At 39.3% G+C, this 23,628-nt stretch overlaps 1 protein-coding gene across 1 annotated transcript in view; it reads right to left on the reverse strand.

The window, feature by feature from the left end:
- Positions 1-2,139: 2,139 nt before the first annotated feature.
- LOC124780314 overlaps positions 2,140-23,628 on the reverse strand; it is a 154,591-nt gene continuing 133,102 nt past the window's right edge. The window contains exons 7-8 of the mRNA XM_047253771.1: positions 5,131-5,622; positions 2,140-2,162 (exon numbers count right to left, since the gene is read on the reverse strand). Of these exons, the coding sequence (XP_047109727.1) occupies positions 2,140-2,162; positions 5,131-5,622 (515 nt within the window). The remainder of the gene's footprint in view (positions 2,163-5,130; positions 5,623-23,628) is intronic.

The following is a 23,628-nucleotide window of genomic DNA, read 5'->3' on the forward strand; positions in this document are numbered from 1 at the left end:
ATTATCCGTGGATCTGGAAACGACTCGTGGTTCGCAAAAAGCAGCAACAGCAGCAGTTCAGCACTGTTCGGCTACATTCTCTGTCGTCCGCAAAGCTACAACATCGTAAGACTGTTAACTGACAGTGTATTGCTAATATTGTATAGGCATTACTCAGTGACATTTCCTTCACAAACCTTACTAATTTTCTTTCGTAATAACCTGCAATAGTTAAAACATGTGTGTCACCTGTGTTGTAATTGTCCCAGACATTATTACTATACAAAGTCTCTTATTTTACCATGCAGTCACCGAGTGTCGTAAAAATATGAAAATTGGTGAACTGTTTACTACCAGTTTTGTTTTTTTGCTAATGACTAGTTTGTTTAAATTTTGCTGTCTCTGTAACTGTTCATTATTGAGTTGTATAACAGATCCTTCACGAATTTGAAATTTTGAGTATTAACTTCACTCACTTAAAGTAATGTAAAATTTCACTGGCATACAGCACAAATTAAGAGTGGTCAGTTTCATTTATTTTGTATTTAGCTTAGCAATTGACTTCTGCTGGCTTTGTAAGTACCTTACTGCTCTTGCGTTAAAAGTAAATTCACTTACTCATTTGCTTAAAGTGAATTCAGTTCCGTCTTTCAATAATTAAAGGTAAATAGCTTGCTCTTTTCCAAATTTTGCATCACGTTACGCTAAGGTTACTGAGAGTAATTTTTTAAGTAAGAAAGCTTCAATTACAGCCAGTCATTTATTTCCCCAGTAACTTCGGTTAACTTTGCTTTCAAAATTTAGTGCTTCAGGTCGAGTAACTATAAACTCAGTGCTTTCCGATTCATTTATTTTCTCGTGAACTGTTGTGTTGTGGGACAGGGAGACAACGTTCTGTTGCTACACCATTGATTATTTATTTGATTTTCTTTGCCATTATCTTTCTTAAGGTTCTGGAGATTCATGGCGTTATTGGCTTGGCGACTGTAAATTATCCCTTGTTTGCTAATCAGTATTTTTTTGTACTATCAGCATTTTTTGTATTAAAAATATTAGGTGGTACCCTTTTCCCTTGTGTGGCTCGTGAGCGATTGCACTATTTCCCATCCATTTCAAAACTATTATCAATTTTTAAGGTTAGGTTTAGACTAGATCATTCCTTCAGAAGCATCTGTACAATTTCCTCCTACTAACCGGCATTATTTTCCTTCGATAATGGTAGCCTTAATCACTGTAAAATTTCATTAGGCATACGCGATCACGGTCAATTATGTAGCAATTCAGTAGGCCAATCAGGAAATGGGAGGTAACACACGCTATTGAGAAAATTTAGGAAACTGGCATTTGAAGCTGACTGCAGAACGATTGTGGTGCCTCCAACATACACTGCGCGCCAGGACTACGAAGATAAGATACGAGAAATTAGGGCTCATACGGAGGAATATAGACAGTCGGTTCTCCCCCGTTCAATTTGCGAGTGGAACGGGAAAGGAAAAGATTGGTATTGGTACCAAGTACCCTCCCCCACGCAACTTAAGGTCGACTGCGCAGTATCGATGTAGATGTAAATGTAGAACGTTACTGCGGACCACTTGCATCCCGTAATGCTTCGCGTCTTTTCTGACACTGTGGCACCCTCCAGTGAAATGACTGTCCGTGTCACAAGGCCAGAATAGTATTATGCTGGTTTCAGTACTCGTTGACTTTTTGTGTAATTATCAGTCGACATTTTCTTGTGCCTGTGAAGAAAGTTGAAATCACCATAGTTCGATTCTCTTATGTAAGGTCTCCTATTACTGGAATTTCACTTTCGAAAAAACTTATGGAATGATTATTTTTGCCGTTAGTCTGTTCGGTACTGCAGCAAAATTCTTTTCGGAGATCGATGAAGTCCTGACAGGTGTGCGTCCTCGAGTGTAAAGTTGACTTTCTGAATGTCTGGGAATCAGCTGGACATGCGACGCTACAAATGATGTCAAGCACTAAATACTCAGAGAATTTCTCATAAAAAGGAAATGTGAATCAACCGAACAAAAAGAAATTCCTGTTCATACGAAGGCTTACAAGACAGCCGACTTTCCTGCTCCAGCAAAGACGAGTTCCGGTTCTGGTTACAGCGTCACGATGGACGAATCCGTTTGTAGAGACTCGGACAAAATTTCAAAAGCGCAAACCATATCCCTCTGAAAACAGGCAGAGTTGCTAGAAACATAACATCTTAAATTCAAAATGTTTACGCTGATTCACATTTGTCCAGTCAAGAACACCAAAGAGAACAATCTTCCACGTTTGAAACGTCTGATTCGTATAATGCTCAAGATTTACTAGTAGTTTTATCCTGACGCATTAGTGGCACTAACAAACATTGGAATAAACAACGTACTGAAAATAATTACAAACGACTCTGTGGTCCGGGCACCTGCTGCTGTGGTAGTAGATGATGCAGCAGGAACTCCGCAAACAGCACTGTGTAAACCAATTTTGTTTAGGTACAACTGGTTTCGTGGTTTGTAACTACTTCATCAGGAGTGTATCGGAATAACAAGGAAAACACAATGATAATGATTAAACTCCTATAAATGAAAGTAATGCGAGAGCCATAAGCACTAATTACGAGAATGGATAAAAATACAAGTGTACTTACAAACTTTAAAACAAGGTAACAAACATGGTGGATAACGTAGAAGATCCAACTTCACAATTAAAACCATAATGTCCGTAAGGCGGATTTTCAACGTTCCGTTTTGCTTTAGTAGAGGTTTGCAGATGAAGGTTGTTGTCTCGTTTAGGTATGCTACACGTTGTTGCTGCATGCTGGGAAAAGAATGATCTATCTATATGGCCCTGTGGCCTGATCACGAATCCCTGCACTGAGCCCTGAGTTTTGCAACTTAGCCTCGGCAGATGCGGTCGGTTTCCCCCTATAATAAGCCCCCCCCCCTCCGCCCCAAAAAAGTCTGACTGTCCACACTACGTGACACAAAATCTAAGCGCCCTAATAATGGACACGACAGTCTTGTGTTTAGTGCTAACGGAACATGTGATACGTAGCAAGTCTCTCTGAGCAACAAATATGCTACAGAACCACTGAGCTAGTGTAACAACTCTTCAAGTAATTTCGCCAGCGAGAATGCGTCCAAAACAATTTGTTTCGACAAGTAAGAGAGAGAAATTAAGTAACTGAAGACTACATATGTATTTATGATTGAAACTGGTCGAAGTTTATTTTATTCGATGAATGTTTAATGCATATATATCCTTCAGAATGTTAATGCTTGCTTCACTGTGGAATCATACGTGATTCAGCCTGGTTCGCTTCCACTGTCAGTGTTCTTCTGTGATCCAAGATGTGTGAAAATGAGCTGCACCTGGCACCTACAGCGTGATGTATGACGATGGCGAGTGAGGCTACATCTCCCATTTTGCCATTGCATCAAATATGACAGCCCTTTCTTGTTACATGTCATGACAGTCGGAGTATCTAAAAATCAAATCTACTTAGTATCGTTTATTGCAGAGTGTTCAGTAGGACTCGACATCAGATATACATAGACACCTGTTTCATCTGCGTAGGTCAGTCAGTCAGTTTGTATTTGAACAAATGGACCATCGTTTACTGACTACAAATCTCACTAAACTGTACATACTGTACACATACAGTTTAACTCCTGGAAAAAGAAGTCCTCTTTTAGTTGAGCACAGGCACATGCTTTTCCTTCGTCAGTATTGTTTGTATACATTCTCTTCTAAATAACGTTCATCCTTGTATAAAGCTAGCACACAGGAAATACATTCATTTGTAACGTCTTCTATGGTACCTTTACTCGTCAGTCGCTCAACACCCCATCTCAAAAATGCCTTTACTCCAATCTTGTGTAGCACCGTTGCTTAAAATTTGCGTTCACTTCAAGCTACATTTCACACCTGTAATTAATTATTAGTGTCCTTTACTATACGTAGTTAGGCTACCTTGTAGAAATAACCACGTGGTTGAAAATGATGAACAGATTTCAAAAGTGAGTCACTGTTTTAACATATCAGTCACAGCTAATTTTGTCTCGTAAGGTAGATTCTATCTTTATAACTAACAGAAACTGTACGGTCTACAATGGAAACAGTGTTCTGAGAATAACACTCAAGGACATGACAACGAGGATTCTGCAAATGTACAGTGAACAGCGGCTCTCCTTTCCAGATTTCTCTCAGCTGCCGAACACAACTCTTGCCTCGGACAGACAGTATCTGGTTTCCACCATACTAGCAAGGTCGTCTTCAGCAAAGGGAGTGTTGATTCGTTACAAATGAAAAAAACGAATAGCAGAGGTCCCTGAGCCATCGTAGCTATATGAACGTAGTACACGAACTGTGCAATACCTTGCACCTGGTGGAAACCAATTCTAACGATTATACCTATGCCACTTAAGAAGACTGTCTTAACTGACAGGAAAACAATTTGTTTCTTTGAGCCAAATTTGTCTTTACTAGAAATTTTGAGTCGCCGCATGGCGTTCCGATTACGTAGGTACATGTATCCCACCAATCCGAGGAGAACCAAATTGAGAGTTATCGAGACTGAAATCCCTACGAGGAATAGTATCCGACTGTGGATCAGGTAATACTTGCTCGTATTTTCCAAAGAAATACTTGCCGCACATAGTATGCTCCACGGTGCTAGTGCATACAGCGCCTGACGACGGAATATCTTGCTTGCTTCAGCAGGTAGAAGATCATTAGGAAGCCTGAGATGGCGAATGCATGCGTACATTTGGTAGCAGAATGAGTTTAGCCACATACAGCTGAGAAGTGTGAGGGCACTATCAATCTGCACCGCTGTAGATAAGTTGGGGACACCTGACATACGATACACGACCTCAGAACCCAAGACCTGGATTATACCTGTGATCTGGAAGGACAAGAATATCTTTCCAGGCAAATTGCGTAGCTGGGGAAGGTACATGTATACCCCAGCAGTGAGAGAACGGAAAAGAATATTTAGAGCTATAAATGAAATTTCTAAAGGTTTTAAGCGATCGATTCTAAAATCCTTGTATTTCAAGGTAGCATTGCTTAATCTGGCTTTGTAGGTCAGTGCTCTTTCAGTTGGCTTTACATACCCTTTCAAGGGAGTGATCGACGATCCTCCCATCTTACCTGAATGTAACCCATCTGGGCGTAAACTGACACCACATACCTCGACTTGCTTATGGAAGGAAAAATCGCGACACTTCAATAACAGAATAGCTCTGGAAACAGAGCAGATGGCATATGTAACGTTCAATTCCGGACAGGATTTGTGGTCAGGACTACCGAAGAAGCACCGAGCATCATCCACAGACTGTATCATACTAAAGGAGACGTCCTGACAAACGCTGAACGAGTTGACACTCATCCAGGCCAACAGGCAAAGATTGACGCTCGCCCTCTGCGTGTAGGCCAGGTAGCTGGTGACGGGTATGTGGGGTAGCCTCTGCACCATGTCATCCCACAGCTGGACGCGGCACTGCTCGCGCTGCTCGATCGTCTCCGGTGGCAGGTCTTCCAGCGGACACGTGGGGTGGTCCAGGGCGTCGGCCAACAACTGCAGGCAGCCAGTGTCCACGGAAAGCGTAGCGTTGCTTCTGTCCTTCAGCTGCCACTCCTCGTCTGCAAAACAATCACAGCAAGTATGTGCTGTTCTATGAACGGTAGCTGAAATAAGAGTCTCCTCTGCATGATAAAATTAGGTGCTGTTTTGCTATATCATCGATGATCAATAGTTAGAATACCTAACAACCAACAAATATCTGGAGGTAATTACCCGAAATTAAGTAGGGCGGAATCTGTTCTGAAAGACAGATATTAGAGATTCATTGCATAAAGGTTACGCAAGTCTATTTCATCTACAGGGTATCCGAAAAGTCCCCATCTCTCACTTGGGGTTGTAGAACTGAGGAAATAATTTTTTTTTTTTTTTACATCGCTGCCTTGGAGTTGACAAAAAGATTTGTCATTATCGTATTATTTTGTTTCATATTTCATTGTTTCAACTGTGACTCCTGGCGATGAATTTACTGTCTAAATGAGCGATTAGAGGCGCATGTGTGGCTTCACGAAATCCATAGACAGAGCAAGTATTGAGAGTGATAATAAGAACATTTGCGATGGTCCACCTTGTAAATTAACCCTGCTAGATTGAGAGAAATGTGCTGTTTTACCCGGCAATGTCAAAGGCAGGCCGCGTAGTCGACGTAAGAAAACGCGAGAGGAAGCGTGTGCAGTCGACCGTCAAAGAATTGAGCAGTCTCCAGTCAAACATATTTGCAAATTGGTTACAAATTAATCTTCGTACATTTATCGAAGGAAAATACAAAATTTTGAGCTTTCGCAGCCGGTGGATGAATGTGTGACGCTGCAGCGCAATTTCACCGCGCAGCTGGTGAGGATACTACAACAGAGTATAAAGGTTTTGCGAATGTCATTCCGTGTACTCAGATGGACGGTAACAACGCCTCGCTACAGTAACGTGAACAATACGTGCAGATGTCAGCATATGAGAGGGGACGCGTAGTTGGGTTCAAAGAATTGCTAGACATTTGAATAAGAGCGATGCCGCTATGCGATGATGTTGGCAGGAATGGGTGAACCACAGCCGATCACAGCGACAGAAAGGAAACTGTCGGCCTAGAGGGACGACAAACGTGAGGACCGAGCGAAAGTCAGTGAGGCTATCAAAACCCCGGACTCATCATTATTATCGATCCGTCGTGCCGCTGGTGCTTGAGTGACAAGGATCGTTACCAGATGTTCTCTGTACACCGAGAAGCTCGTTTGCAGCAGTATAGGGCACATTCGGCCTGGAATCTCTTTCATGGGCTAGAATTGTCTTCAGTGATGACTCCCACTAAGAAATGAGCACGATGACCTGCGAAGATGTATCTGGAGCATTCCCTGACAACAGTGGATTACCAACCTAACTGTCGCCTGCCATACGGCACGAAAGCCAGGAGTGATGGTCTGGGGTGCCATTTCATTTCATACCAGGACCCCTTTGGTTGTCACTGAGAGAGACTCAAATTCGGGACGACGACGGTTAGAATCAGCTTTCGACCACCCAGATTTAGGTTTACAGTGATTTCCCTACATCGCTCCAGGCAAATGCCGTGAAGATTCGTTTGACAGGGCAATGCCGATTTCCTCGCCGCTGCTGAAACTTTCCGAGCTTATGCTCCGTCTGTAATGATCTCGATGTCGAGCGGCGTAAAATCCGAACTTTCCTTCCTTTTCCCTTTGGTTGTCATCCAAGACACCCGAATAACACGGCGGTACTTTAACGATATTCTACCCCCGGTTTTGTTGCCCTTCACGCCAGGTCATTCTGGACTCATATTTCAGCAAGGCAGTGAGTGTCACCACGCACACGGCGGCAGCGACAGTTTCTACCGCTTGTCTTCGTGCTTGTCAAATCCTACCTTGGCCAGCAAGGTCGTTGAATTTCTCCCAACTGAGAATGTTTGGAGCCTTATGGGCAGGGCCCTCATGGAGCACGGGATTTTGATGATCTAATGCGCAAATTGGACAAAATTTGGCATGATATCCCTTTGTCTCTCAGGAGCATATCCAACAACTTTGTAAATCAACGACAAGTTGAATAAGTGCTTGCAAATGCGCCAGAGGTGCATAAATGTGTTATTGACTATCCAACTTGTGAAGCTCGTTCTCTTGAATAAATCAGCCAATTTTTCAGAAATTGTAATCATTTATTTGTCTGGAGATTTACATCATATCTACTGATTTCCGTTCCATTCGGATAATTCCTTCGTGGGGCGTCTTTATTTTTGTTTGATCGTAAGTCACATTATGTGGTACAACATCGCAAGACTAATGAAAAATCACGTAAGAGTGTAGGCGAAGCCTTTGGAAGCATAACTCCCGTGATGATTCATAAGATGTGAAGGGAGATATGGAGACACTGATGTTCTGTGTAAGGCACGATGGTCCATATACAGATCCACTTGATATATATATTTTTTTCTATCTGCATACTCCATTAAAGAATACACTGTTTTGAGCTTGGGGCAAGGGGACATTCTGAAAGTATGTATGAAAAGGACACATTCTGAAATACCGTATCGTCTTCCTGACAAACCAGTTTTGTTAGCCTAAAGACCTTATCAAGTTTATTTAAGAGAAGTGGCAGAACAGGTTCATCATTACTTCGTTTAGTTAGAGAGAGACAGCTAAGGAAAAAAATTAACAAACTCCAGCAGATGGTTTACAAAGAATCTTAAATCACACTGATTGGTTTATTCTTAACATTCTGTGGATATAACTCCCAAAATACCAGCAGAAATGTAAGACCACTACACAATATTTTTGGGGGACCAGCTATGAAGCTGTAAGTAGGCTGTTTAGGTTTTTTATTGGTAAAGCTACGTAGCGCTCTGTATGAAAATCACTGACTGTGCTGTGTGCAGTCTGTGGCTGGTTGGCATTGTTAGAATATTCGCCATTGTAGTGTTGGGCAGCTGGATGTTAACAGCGCGAAGCGTTGCGCAGTTGAAGGTGAGCCGCCAGCAGTGGTGGATGTGGGGAGAGAGATGGCGGAGTTTTGAGAGCGGATGATCTGGACATGTGTCCATCAGAGACAGTAAATTTGTAAGACTGGATGTCATGAACTGCTATATATTATGAACTTTGAACACTATTAAGGTAAATACATTGTTTGTTCTCTATCAAAATCTTTCATTTGCTAACTATGCCTATCAGTAGTTAGTGCCTTCTGTAGTTTGAATCTTTTATTTAGCTGGCAGTAGTGGCGCTCGCTGTATTGCAGTAGTTCGAGTAACGAAGAGTGTTGTGAGGTAAGTGATTTGTCAAAGGTATAGTTTAATGCTATTCAGGGCCATTCTTTTGTAGGGATTATTGAAAGTCAGATTGCGTTGCGCTAAAAATGTTGTGTGTCAGCTTAGTGATGATCAAAATAAGTAATGAGAGAAATGTCTCAGTACGTTCAGTTCTGCTCAGCTGTTTGAAAATCAAATAACGTAAGGGGTTTACCAGAACAGTCATTCATTAATTTTTCTAAGGGGACGTTTCAAAGCTTAAGGTCTGTGACAGTGATGTAGGTGAAGATAGTGTGACGATTATGGCTGAAGAAGTTGTAGGGTCAGATGTAGATGGCTACAAGCCTTACAGTCATATTCTTGAGGCAAACTGAAAGGGTGAAGTACTGGAAAGGCACAGGCAGTCAATGCAACCCTAACTCAGGCTAACATGGTAGGAATGTCTGTGCTTCATATGGTGTATGTTGACAAATAACGCATTGGTGACATGCTGATATAACACATGCATGGAGAGCATTTTGTTGGTGTTGAGAGAACAGATATTATAGATGGGATGTTGTGCTGCTAGTATGCCATAATGTATTTAGTGACGAAACAGGGTTAGGTAAATGTTTTAAAGTAGTATTTTGGGCTAGCTGAAGATGATGTAGGATTAGTTTTGAGTGTACATGACTTATACATTAAGATGGAAGTTGACTGGGGCTGGTATTGTTGTATGTAGTATGATATGTGGACGTGCAAGGGTATTGGATGTAGTGGAAAGCAGTGGTTCTACAATTAATCTCTTTGAGGTGTAGATAGAAAGCATGAAGTTGTTGGGATAAACAGACGGTAAGTTTGGTTTAGTATATGACGCCTTTACTTTGCATTTATTCATATATACGAGTTGGGGTGACTGTAGGTGATGCAGGTGAGTCAGGATTGTACGCTTTGGCACTGTTTATGGTAGTGGTTTTGTTTGTATTGCGGATGGGTCGGAAGGATCTTGCAATTTTGTGTCAGATAGTCACTGTACTGGAAACATTTCTGACACCTGTAGACCGGTGGTTAGGATTTGTATGATTCTACACGATGGCAGCGATAGTGGATCACTGCTTCATTAATAATACGACCATCTATTGTAACATGGATTTGGTAAAAATATGGCTGCCGAGTATCGGCAGCCATATTGTTATTACAATTACATATTGTTGTTAATAGACACAATGGAACAAAATCTTCAGAAGTTAGACACCACGTTTGAACAAACACGTGAAGATTTAACTACTGAGTTACATAATGATGTAAAACCTAAGTTTGTGAGCATTTTCAACCTATTATTTCGCGGCATGAAAATGCATTTCAGAATCACGATACAACCATAAAAGAACGGCAAACTATTGTTCATGAAAATCACGAGACCTTGCGGGCTAAAATTGACTCAGTTGCATCTACCGATTCGGTTTCACTACTTGCAAAAACTCAGGAAAACTTAAAGGACACAGTAGATACTCCGAAAATTAGTTCAGAAAGACACATGGAGGAAATTAGTTCATTATCAGAGAAAGTAGTCGAACTTTCGGATCAGCTAAATAATTTATCTACGAAGGTAGATGATAATCTGAATGACACAAGACCGGTAGTCTTTAATGATACAGAAGAGTACGAACAAATTAGGAAATTCAAACAAAATCAGAATCAAATTAATACGCAACACCACAGAGAAATCTGGGAAGTACAACATCAGTTGACACAGGTTATACAAGAATTACATATTTCAGAGGACACTCGCCCTCCAATACGGGGAGAGCGACATAGAAATACGAAACAGCCACAAAATAATAACACAGGGCAGTTCGGAAATTATGGAAGAAATTGGCAAGGTACACTGAATTTTGAGATGGAACCGCCGAAACGCAGTAACAATGACCGATTTGCGACTCGCCGACATGATGATTTTGACTATAAGCTGTTTATTACTACACGTAAATTCAAAGCATGGCTTCATCAATTCTCTCATTGTTTTCCTCCCAACTGGTCATTAGAGCACAGATTAGAATTTATGTGTGGCTATTTAGAGAATGAACCAGCTGTAAGAATGCGATCGGTCATTCACGATTGTCACAGTGAAGGAGAATTTTACCACGCTTGCCTCTCAGCATATTGGTCTCTAGCTACACAAGACCGAGTAAAACATAGCATCATAGTGATGAAACATTTCGAACAATCTGAATTTTCCAGTCTTGTGAAATATTTTGAAGACATGTTGCACAAGAATCAGTACCTGTCAAACCCATACAGCCCCTCAGAACTCATCCCCATTTGCTTAATCAAATTACCTGAACATTTACGACGTATTATTTTGGCAGAACCTTGCAAAGACGACATTGAAGCTTTTCAGGGACTCTTACAAGAACTGGAAATTGACACTGACAATCGCGGAACGCGAAAACAGGAGCACAACAATTACAGTTCACATGCATCACAATTCCGTGACGACAGAAATAATAACTGGACACGACAAGGCTATTCTTACAACGCAAATCGTGAACAAAACAGACACCACCCATATGACAACCACTGGGAGAGTAATAGTTACAGAGAAAGATCGCATTTCCATAGTAATGAACATAACAGAGACAATCATAGAAACAGACAATATGGCAACCAGAACTATTATTATCACGGTAGACAGAATAACTTCAGATGCAACGGTCCACTGTGCAGTGATAATTCAGGGAGTAATTCTCCACCACTTAACCGACAAGAAAGAAACTACAGGAACTACCGACATGACGACAGACGATATAATCATAACGACAGACCTGAATTTCATCAGAACTGGCGGGATTCAAACAGGGCTGGGCTCTCTCGGCAAGGTGAATTTGTATAAGTTGGGTCTCCTAATCCCAAAAACGATGCTCGCCAACAAAGAGACAGACAGTGACTCACACCACAGGCAGCCACGTGCGCCGGCTGGCTCAGAGAAAAATAACATAGACGATAACCTTGAGAAAAATTTTAGCATTCTTTACCGATGTATACTGCATGACAATTGCATTGAAGTTGACACTCTGCATACTAGGAAGAGTAGAGGATTACACCACATTTCACATGTAAAACCGTTTATTGAAAGATAATCAGCATTTTAACTTAGTCTTTGGCATAAAATTTTTCACTTCACGCTACTAGTACGCATTGTCACACTTAGAAACTGTTATTACGCAACAATGTTTTGAAGTTAACTATCCAGTCTAGAACCTAGGGAACATATTTAGACAGTAATTGCCACTGCATTGTGATAGTGAACAGGCGACACAGTGTTATTGTGTGTGTACATTCTTGCTTGTTGGTTGTACGATTACGTAATGACTATAAGGCTCACATACTTAGAACATATGCTGATACTGTAATGAGATTTTAATGCAACATTCTGGTTTACTTGAAAAGACATTCCTTATTTGAAGTAGTTTCTGTGAGATTAAAGATGACCTAGTATTTGGTTTCTTTGACAGCTACACGATTATACCACGACGCTACTAGTGTGTGACACAATTTATATTATTGCTTTTGTGCTGTATCTGTTTTATATCGGCACAGTTTTTCTGAATTCTTCTGGAAAGTAAAACAGGTTTTAGTAGTAACTTTGTGGTATAGCTACAGTGAGACACCCTTTTCCGCAGCACAAGAATACATTACATTACAGTACTTACTTCATCGCGGCAATAAGCGTAACAACTACGATATCTATACGCATAGCAATTCACTTTGTTTATTATGAGGTAAGTACATTGACTTCTAGGGAACTTTGCTTATGGACGACGATGATTACGACACTTGGCACATTTTTTACCCTTAAGTAATGACAGAGATTGTCTTACAACAAGGCGCACAGTTTAGCGCTACATTACATGTATTTGAGTGATTGATTTTGTACTTAAAACATGAATGTTTAAAGATTTTTGAATCACAATGAAAATTTTCTGTGATACGTTTCATTCCATTTCTGTAATCTGTAACACCTGAGGGTATTATTACATTAATCCTCATGGGGGTAGACGCTTACTTTTTGTACCATGTGTGTGGCAAACACAAGGACCCTAGCTAATATGGTATTTGCTCATACAACTTTACACATCAGTACCATATTTCTCTAACACAGAATTACACAGCTATCTGATTATTTAACAGAGAAACAAACATTTTTTTTTTACTATGTCAGTGACACATGTTTACGCAATTACACAGTTCGATAACTTCACACTTATGAAATTGTATTTTGTCTGTACTTTGTGAACTGTTCATATTTTTTTCGAACCATTGAGTTATTACGAGAGCTTTGAATGATGTATTTGGTATGGGATCATGATTTTTAAAGTACGTTTGAGGTAGATGAAACTATTGAATTTTTCTTAGGTCTTGAAATTATTGAAAGAAGCTGTGACGATTTTGAAATGTGATTGATCTGTTATGATGTTATTTTTATGATGACGATGTGTATTATGCTGTTGAGGTATGTTTATGATCAATAAGATGATGCTACCATATATGAGGAATGTGATTACATGTTTATATGCATATGAATATAAGTTAGGGACTCTGGTTTGTGAAAAAGGATGTTGTAAACCAAGAATCGTACTTTAAAAGTTATGAAATGTGTGTAAATGCGTGAGTGTATCACAATGAGGCGAAAATTTTTTGGACACTGTTGTATTTACAGTATTTTGTTTCTACACATTTGTAACGCAAATTCTCGCCCTGTGAAATTTTTATATGAGACTGTCACTGTAGCGGAAACTGCTGTCGTAAATATTAAGAAAGGTAAGTGACATTGACGTAATGGGTTTTGGGCGCCCAGCTGAGAGATAGACGTCTGACAAAAGAAAGCCATTAGGTGGAGAAAAAAAAAAGAGGCCATTATCCTCGCTATTGACATTTCTTTGTCGAAAGCATCGCAAATACGACACGCTCAAACTTGAAAACATATGATTACACTGTGGAGCTCTTAATTTATGATATTTACTAAAATAGCTAATGAAACGATGAGAAACATTTCACGGCTATTGTCTTGCTAGTTGAGAGATTTTTTACTGCATTATGAAATGCCATATGGCTTGCTTTATGTATTTATTTACTCATTTTGTTTAATATCTAGTTTCTAGCTGCACTGCAGCATTGGTTAAAATAAAATTTAATAGATGTACTAATATAGTTATTTTATGCCTACAGATCAAGTAAATAATAATTTTATGATCTACTTCCAAGAAAATGAGGGAACATAAATAGACATTTCCCTTCACAGGAATTGCATAAATAATTTTTTTTACGATTTGGTAACTTGTCTGCTAGAGAAAGTTCTCGTGATGCATCACTCTAGTTTTAAGATGTGACATTTTTACTGTAATATTGTTTCTGCTTGAGCTTTGTCATGTTTAGGTATAAGTTATTGCATTTGCTGCTGCTGCTTGCCAGACATAGTGCTATTAAATTTCACTTTATATTACTCTGTTAAGCCTGTTTTACTACTGATTTATTTTTCTTTTTGCTGCACATTGGCTCATATTAGTGATAATTTGCTCTGCTAATTTAGATATACTGCTGCTATCTTTGCCAATTTGCTTTTTTTTGTCATTGCTGTTTGTGTTAATTGTTTTGTACTGCTGCATTGCCTCATCCCTTAGTATATATATCTGAGCTCAGTAGATTTAAGTTAGCTTAAGAGGGGGCAGACTATATAAGAAACTAACTATGGAGAATGGGGAAAGAATGCATTGAGAAGTTATATGAAAACGATTTGGGCCAAAATGAGTATTGTAGACTGAGAAATAATTGTTTTGAAAGAAATATGAATAGAATACAGAAAGCTGGTATAGATAAGACTTTTTGGGAATAATGATGAACAAAGGGAGATCTCCAAGAAGTAAAGAAAGTTTTGTTTGCAAAATACTGCAGTAAAATAAACCCTGTCCTTTCCTTTTGTATTATACCGCTATGTGTTTGTGTACCCTTGTGTATTTGTGTTCTTCCTGTCTTTATATGTTTATCTGATAACACTTATGTTGTAGAGTTTTTCTAATACTCAGCTACATTCGCTATGATGAGGAATACTGTTATCCTCAAATATAATTTGCATTAATAATATGTTATTTACTTTGTAAAGATGTTTAGACATTATTTATTCTCTTCTGTTTCAATGCTCTTGTGTAAAATTAATGTTTCGAAAACTGTTCTCATTATTTTATTTATTTTCTTATGTCATAATTCCTGTAACACTGATGGACATGTTTATTTCTATTCTTTTGTAAAGTCTGTATTACTACAAATGTTATCTGTACTATTATGTTCTTTAATGATGTATTTTGTACCTTTGTAATTGTATTGTTATGATGTAAATTTATAATTGTATAGACACCAGTTCTTCAAATTAAGTTTCATTTCAGTGCACACGTTTGTTGGTCATAGTACACACAGAATGTGCGAGAAAAAAAGGGGGACTGGTAGCATTTGCATGTGTGTTGATAATTCAGCAAGGGACTGGTTAACAGCATTGCTGGTTCTAAGGACAATTCCAAAAACTTTGTGAGTGCACAAGTGGTGGTTATGGACTTGATATATTGTCCGCAAGACTCTTCGATGGTGATTGTGCACCTGCACAGTCGCAACAGATGGCTGCTGGCTGTCTCTACAAGGACTACAGTGGGTCTCCATCTTTGATGGCCCACCAATACCATTATTTCTACAAGGACTGCAGGGGGTCTGCACCTTTGATGACCCACCAAAACAATTATTTCTACAAGGACTGCAGTGGGTCTGCATCTTTGACGGCCCACCAATACCATTATTTCTACAAGGACTGCAGTGGGTCTGCACCCCCCCCCCCCGCCACACCTGGCAGGCATAGCCAGTGTCTCCACGCGCTGGCCAGGGGGTGGCGAGGATTTGAACTAATTCAGTTGGAGCGCAGACGTCGTGGTGACTGCACTGCGATATCAAAGATGTGTGTGCTGACTGTGTTGGAGAACAAGTGATGACCGTACTGCTTGAAATAAAGTATTCAGTCCCTTCCCCCTGCAAAATCAAAGGACGTGAATTACGTCACTATAAGTGCAGTTTATTATTTGACGCGATTATGATAGGCTACCAGTGAAAAAAGATAAGTGATGGAGAAAGCTCGTACATGTGATCAATTATGGTGTTGGGGATTTGACCTTTGATAGATTTTTGTTATGGATGTAAGGAGAATGGGTTTCTCACCGAGAAAATCGGACATCTTGAATAAATAATAAATGATAATAATACATAGAAGTACAGTTTTGGAGAGAATATCGTGTTGGAATTTGAATTTGGCGCAATTTTCTAGTGGAGGTAGGCCTATAATAATAACTGATAATGAATGATAATAAATGATAATAAATGACAATGAATGATAATGAATATTAATAAATGATAATCAATAATAATAAACAAAAGTAAGGTTTTGCAGCCATTATCGTGTAGGAATTTGAATTGAGAGGGAGTTTTCTAGTGGAGGCAGGTCAATAATAATAAATAATAATAAATGATAATAAATAATAATGAATGTTAATAAATGATAGTGCATGATAATGAATGATAATGAATGATGATGAATGTTAATGAATGATAATCAATAATAATAAAGAAAAGTACGGTTTTTTGCATGCATTATCCTGTTGGATTCAAACTTCCCACCATATTTTCTTGTGGACGCTTAGGTTAGTGGACATAGCACAATAGGGCTATTTTCCCGCCAAAATTCAAACTTCCCGCCATTTTTTCTGAAGGTTAGGTTGGTGGACATAGCACAATTTGCCATATTTTCCCGCCAAAATCCGCCATCTTTGGATGATGTCATGCAATGTTGCCAAGTCTACATGCCGCCATCTTGGATGACGTCATCGCCGCCATCTTGAATAAATTTGGCAACAATGCAGCGTTGCCTGCTACATACTTCGTCCCCCTACTGCTGCAGTCATGAACTGTACGGCTGGTCCTGGCGGAGGTTCGAGTCCTCCCTTGGGCATGGGAGTGTGTGTTTGTCCTTAGGATAATTTAGGTTAAGTAGTATGTAAGCTTAGGGACTGATGACCTTAGCAGATAAGTCCCATAAGATTTCACACACATTTACACACAAACTTGCTTCTCTCAAATTCTGTGGCTCTGTGTCGGGCAAGATAAGCCGCCTGTTGGAAAGACACAATATCAAATCAATCTTCAGGCCTCCAACGAAAATCCGTCAATTACTTAGACCGTTTAAAGACGCAGTAGGTCTCGGAACACCTGGAGTCTACGAAATACCTTGTGAGTGTGGCCAGAAGTACATTGGACAAACAGTGCGCACTGTGGACCAACCCAGGAAAGAACATGAGAGGTATTATCGCCTACGCTATCCAGAGAAATTTGCGTTAGCTGAGCAGGCATTAGAAAACGGTCACCACATAAAATTTGATGATACCTCTGTCGTGGCTTGCACTAACGGCTTCTGGGACAGTTTAATAAAGGAAGCTATTGAAATAAAAATTACAGCAAACACCCTGAATAGAGACGGTGGCTTGCAGCTCAGTGCTGCGTGGGATCCAGCGATTGCGCGATTGAAGAGGGAACATCGAACGCCCCTCAAAACATGCGCATAAATGGCAATGACACGGGCACCAGTGACGTCACAGCCGGCAGCTAGCGTATATAAGGGCGCATCAACAGCCCACTGGCAATCATTCACTTGGCAATGGCCAAGGAGTGCTTGGCCGAAAGCTCGTGTAGTTTTAAGCAATTGACGCAGTTGGAAACCCAAGAACATTTTACTCTATACACATATTGTTTCATAACACTTCACTCACTACACACACACACACACACACACACACACACACACACACACACTAGTGATCTCAGAGCCATTCTCTGTAGCACAATTTCCCATTTGGTAACCTGAAAAACTGTCAGTATCCCTCCTTAATGAGTGAGATGTTGAGCACAGAAAGAGGAAGAGGTGTTAGTATTGTGCTATGCATAACTTGGGGGTAAATATTTCTAGAAAGGAAAAAAGAAGGAAAACAACATAAAGTGAAAGTGTTATGTGAATGTTGGATATTTTATAATCATTATTATTATTATTTATTTGTATAACATTTTTTTTTATCAAACCCCTATTCTGTTTTAGCTAAGTAATCCTTCAATGTATAAAATGTATTGCATACTAGGTACTTTTTAGCTGTCTTTTTAAATAAGTTATTTTTGCAATTTCTTTAATCTCTTTTGGTAATCTATTGTACAGTTTTATTCCTTGGTAGAAAATGCTGTTTTGAGTTTTATGTTTATTTTTTCTTGGTAAATGTAACTTGAATGTATCTCTTGTTGCATGGTCATAGACAGAGCTGTTTGTGCAGTAATTATCAATGTTATTTTTGATGTTTAAAACTGACTTGTAAATGTATTCACATGGAGCAGTTACAATCTCCAGTGTTTTGAACAGATCTTTACAATGAGCTCGACAAATATTTTTGGTTATTATTCTTATGGCTCTTTTCTGGAATCTGAAAATTGTGTCCATATACTGTGCATTTGTTCCCCGAAAAAGAATACCATATCTAAGAATTGATTGTACATATGAATATTATGTAACTAAAAGACACTGCATGTTACACACTGAAGATAGGATTCTAAAAGCATAACATGCTGATGACATTCTGCTGCAAGTACCTTTGTGTGTTCACGCCACTTCAACTGAGAATCAATATTGATTCCTAGAAATTTTGCATTTGTTACACAGTCTATAGAGGTGTCATCTACAGTTAATTTAACATTGTCATTTTTCCTCTTGAAACTGAAATTCACGGAGTTGCTGGAAAAAATTGAACACTATGATATCAGGCGAATTGCAAACAATGGGACTGCTACACTCCTAACCAATCAGATGCAGAGAGTCAGCATGAAATACACTAACAGACAAACCAACTCAATAACCGAAATCCTATTGGGTAATAAAACTGTAAAGCAAGGTGAACCACAGGGATCAGTACTGGGACCTCTACGTTTCCTCCTGTATGTTAATGACATGAGCCTGAATGTAGATGCACACAAAACAATAATATTTGCTGACAACACTGCGAGGTGCCGGGGCTAGCAGTGTATTTAACACTAAATTCGTCTAGAATCTTCATACATAAATGATGCTCTAAGCCCCCCCCCCCTCCCCTATTCTAACTCCGACTTTTACTGTTGCACTTGTATTAAAAAGAAACGCGAACTGTCTGTAATCGACCCTGCAAGTGGAGTAGAAAAGAGTTTGCATCTGCAATAATTTAACTTGATAAATAAGTTAAATAAAGGAAAGTTTCATGATCGTAGTGAGAAATGAAAGCGTTGCTCTACCAATTAACAGAATGAAAGTTCTGTCCAAAATAACAATTTGATTTAATATAACTAAACTCAAAATAATAAACAAAACACACGAAACATTTACAATACATCAAATTGGATACTCAAATAAATGCTGTGAAGGTTAAGTTGTCCATAAACTAGATTGTGACATTTAAGACAAAGTGGTATGTGGAGCCAATTCCTTGCAACTCAAATCTTAAGAGAAACACACAGCCAACCCAACATTAATTGCTGCTACAGTAGTGAGAACTCAGACAATGAACATCCAAGACAGAAGAAAGTTAGAAAAGACGAACAGGCCCGCTCTGCTGAGCTCTGATTATCACCTAGCAAAATTGCCTGCTTTGCTGGTGCTGCGGACGTACATTACCAAGCTGTCTTCTTCACTGCAAGGACACGATCTGGCGTACTGGAGGCGATGGCTGGTTGCTTCGACATCCCGTCGTGGTGATGATAATGTCTCGAGTATAGCCCGAAAGAAATTGTTCTGGTCTGGTTGTTCCAGACTAAAGACTTCCTAGCAATACAAATGACCCTATGAGGGAGACGAAGAAGACCCGCCACACAGTCACTGACAGTACAATGATTGATTTTAACAAACGAAGTCACACAGTAGCTCCGATACAGTCAACTTTAGCCAAAACTGCTCGAGACAGACAACATAGGCCGCTTGTACGCAGAACGCTCAATTGCCAACTGTACTCGGAAAGTTACGTTTAAGTCGAAACTTCAGCCACTTTGTCAAACAGTTTCAATTAAATAAAAGTATATTTGACAGCCAACGGAAGGCAGGCTGTCCAGAGCAGCGAGAGCTCAGACTTGTAACCTACTCCGACTCTCTCAAGAGGACCCGTACAAGCCGAACACAGAACAATCCTGTCCCCACGACAGTGTCCATGGTTAAACGTTCCAATCAGCAACTCCAAAACCGGCGGAAAATGGAGATTCATGGCGCCAATTTTGCTACGTCACGGAGCTATGCCCTGAACAAGCTAATCACAGTTACGATTTTGCAGAAAATGCGAGAATTTGCCCACCAAGACTGCCTGGGAACACAAGTCATTCCCACGCCTCGCTGGTAGCCCGCCAGAAACTGTTTTCACTAAGTTTCTGCAAAGTAACGAAATCTCTAGCCCAGCCGCTCCTTCTGGGCCCTTTCGGCGTGTCGCTCCCGCTCTTATGACAATGTCGGCGTCCACTCGACTCCCTCACACCTGTCCGCTTAACACTTTCAAGCTCAGCAGAACTCGCCTGTCACCGGACCACCCGGGTGACGAGAGATGCTGCGTGGGAAGCCCGCGTGTGAAGGAATAGCAACTTTTCGCCGCATGCAATTGGAGAGGAAAATCGAATTACTCAGACTAAGATAGAAATATGAGAGGGGCTCATGCCACCTCTCAACACAACTGTACTCCTCAAAGGGAAGAATTCAGAGGCTGTGCAAAATGCTGTGAACTTGGCAACTGAACAACTCAGCAACTGGGCTAAAATCAACAAATTAACTATCAACACAAAAAAGACAGCTTCCATGAACTTTCACACAAGACAAAATGCAAATTCATTTCAGTCACTTGCCACTGTAAATAACCATCCAATAGATATGGACACTGTTTTCAAATTCCTACGTGTGATGGTTCAAGGTAACCTGAAATGGAATACACATACAGGAAAAGTAAATGCCAGAATTAGTACTGACTGTTATGCATTGAGTGTGCTGAAATCATGTGCTAGTCTGAAAACATTAAGCAGTGCATACTACACTTACATACAAGCCCACCTAAAATATGATGTGATATTCTGGGGAAACTTTCCAACTGCTCTGAGCACATTCAAAATCCAGAAGAGAGAAATGAGGATTATTAATGGGAACAAACCCAGAGACTCCTGCAAACTCATTTTCAGAAAGTTGGAAATCCTTACACTGCCTTGCCTATACATTCTTGACACTCTAAAATTTTTCAGAAACCACATAGTGCCAACTGAGTCCAGAGTAGTAAAAAATAATGAAATACATAAACACAATACCAGGAAAAACCCAAATTTGCATGTTTTACGTACAAACACTCAACTGTGTAAAAACGGAGCTTTCCACATGGGCCTCCAACTGTTCAACAATCTTCCCACTAGTATTATGTCCATAGAAGACAAAATAAAATTTAGCAAAATCGTGAAGTCATATTTGTTGTGTCTCTGTTTTTACTCTCTAAATTAATACTTAGAACAGTAATCTTGCTATTTATGTTAAATTGAAAACATTGAGCAATTGGAGTGAAGTAAACTTAACCAATCTTTGCAATATAATATTTTAGTATACTATATGTTAATATATGTTAAAAATGTTGACTGATATTTTCCGACATCTGCAACACACTGTGAACCAACAGATCACATGGAATAAGTAAATAAATATAAATAAATAAATAAGTATTTATGTTCAGTGTCACTTTATTGCCTATTGACCAATCGTAAACTTCCTTGAGAGTTTCATTTGCTTTCTCAGCAAGGAGTTCTCTTGTTTTCTCAGTGACTATAATATTGCTGTCATCAGCAAAGAGAATTTTTTCACCATGAGTAACGCTACTGGGAAAGTCATGTATGTATATCAGGAATAGTATTGGTCCTAATATGCTACCTTGCGGGACCACTATATTAATGTATTTTGGTTCTGATAAGTGTTTTACTAAATGTTTAGATCTATTTGAAGTATGTGTTATCTCTACTCTTTGTGCGCTGCCTGTTAAGGATGATCAAAACCAGTCATTAGCTACTCCTCTTCTTCCTAATGCCCCTAGTTTATTTAATAGACTCTTGTGGTCTACTGTGTCAAACACCTTAGAAAGATCCAAAAATATGTCTGTGAACACTAAACTTTATCAAGAACATCAAGTACAACTTTTGTGAATTTTACAATGTCTGACTCCGTATTTTTGCCACTTCGGAAACCAAACTGTGATTAGCTTAAAAGATTGTATTTATTCAGGTAATTCGTTAGTCTGTATTTCATAATTGCTCCTATTATTTTTGAGAATGGTGACAGCAGGGAAATGGGCCGGTAATTTTCTATGTCTTCAGCAAAGGTACAACTTTTGCCTGTTTGAACTGCTCTGTCCCTGATGTGAAGGATTCATTTATTATATTTGTTAAGGGACCTTTTTTAAGTGTCAGTACACACATTGGTACTTCATCTAAGCCTGCTGACTTTTTATTTTTTAGTTTTTGAACAGTTTTATTGACTTCATTCTCTGTGGTTGGAAGCAACATCATTGTATTTAGTGCAACATTATTTAAAGGTGTTATATTTGTTTTGAGGGATTTTTTGCTGTAACTTCTCTGCAATACTTGAAAAATGCTCGTTTATATATTTTGCTAAGTGTTGTGAATCATTTATTACCTTACCCTTCTCCCTTAGCAGTATGTTATTCTACGTTTGTTTGCCTCTCCCCATTTCCTTTTTTATAACATCCCAGACTACTTTGCTTTTATTCTGTGCATTATATATTATTTTGCAGCAGTCACCACCTTTCTATAAATATCTTTGATTTTTTAATAGAAACTTAAAAATTCTGGATCATTCCAAATCTTTTTCATGGAACTGAGGCGTTTAAGTGTTTGGAAGGACTTCTAATACCTGCTGTTATCCATCTGTTTTGTGAGATGTTGATACAGACATACCTGCTTTTGGAAATGCCTTTTCAAAGTTCAATTTAAACAATGTGGATAATTTAGAGAATTTCATATTCACATTGGTTTCCCAGCTTTGTTTTTCTAGTGCTTTTCAAAAATCTTTTATTTTGATTTCTGATAGAGGTTGTTTGTAGGCTTGTAGTTTAGGGAATGATTCGATGCCTGATTTTAGTGTTGTTATTTGACAAAGATGGTCTGATAGTCCGATATCTTTTACAGCTACATCACATTTTTTCCTGTCCATATTTGTGGCCACATGGTCAGTTACTGATGGAGTTGTTGTAGTAACCCTTGTTGCACTATATTTTACTGTACCTGCATTTTCCACCCTTTTGTGTATCTCTGCAGGATATATCTTCCTAATGCTACTCATTACATTGTTTTCATCCATTTTTATGTGATTTGATGCTCACAGTTTATTTCACAAGTATTTTTCACAACACATGATTTGAGTAGATCCTTGTGTCTCCATATTCAATGAGAGGAATTACGTTTTTATCCTTTCTCAAGCGTTCATTGCTTCCTTTATGTTTCATGTGATGCTAACTTTCATTGTTTCGTGTGAACAGTATTGGGATCACAGCTGAGGAGGACTGATGCTTGTGCATGTGTGTGTGTAAAAATGACAGAGACAGGTAGAGTGAGACAGAGACAGTGGCGGAGAGAGCTGTAAAGAGTGGAGGGTTGGAGTGGGATCGAGATAACAAATGTTTTTGGATATTGAGTGTGTTTAATTAACGTGTGAGGAAGTGTCTTTGTATAGTCC

The sequence above is a fragment of the Schistocerca piceifrons genome, chromosome 1, assembly GCF_021461385.2.
Source record: "Schistocerca piceifrons isolate TAMUIC-IGC-003096 chromosome 1, iqSchPice1.1, whole genome shotgun sequence".
Lineage (NCBI taxonomy): Eukaryota > Metazoa > Arthropoda > Insecta > Orthoptera > Acrididae > Schistocerca > Schistocerca piceifrons.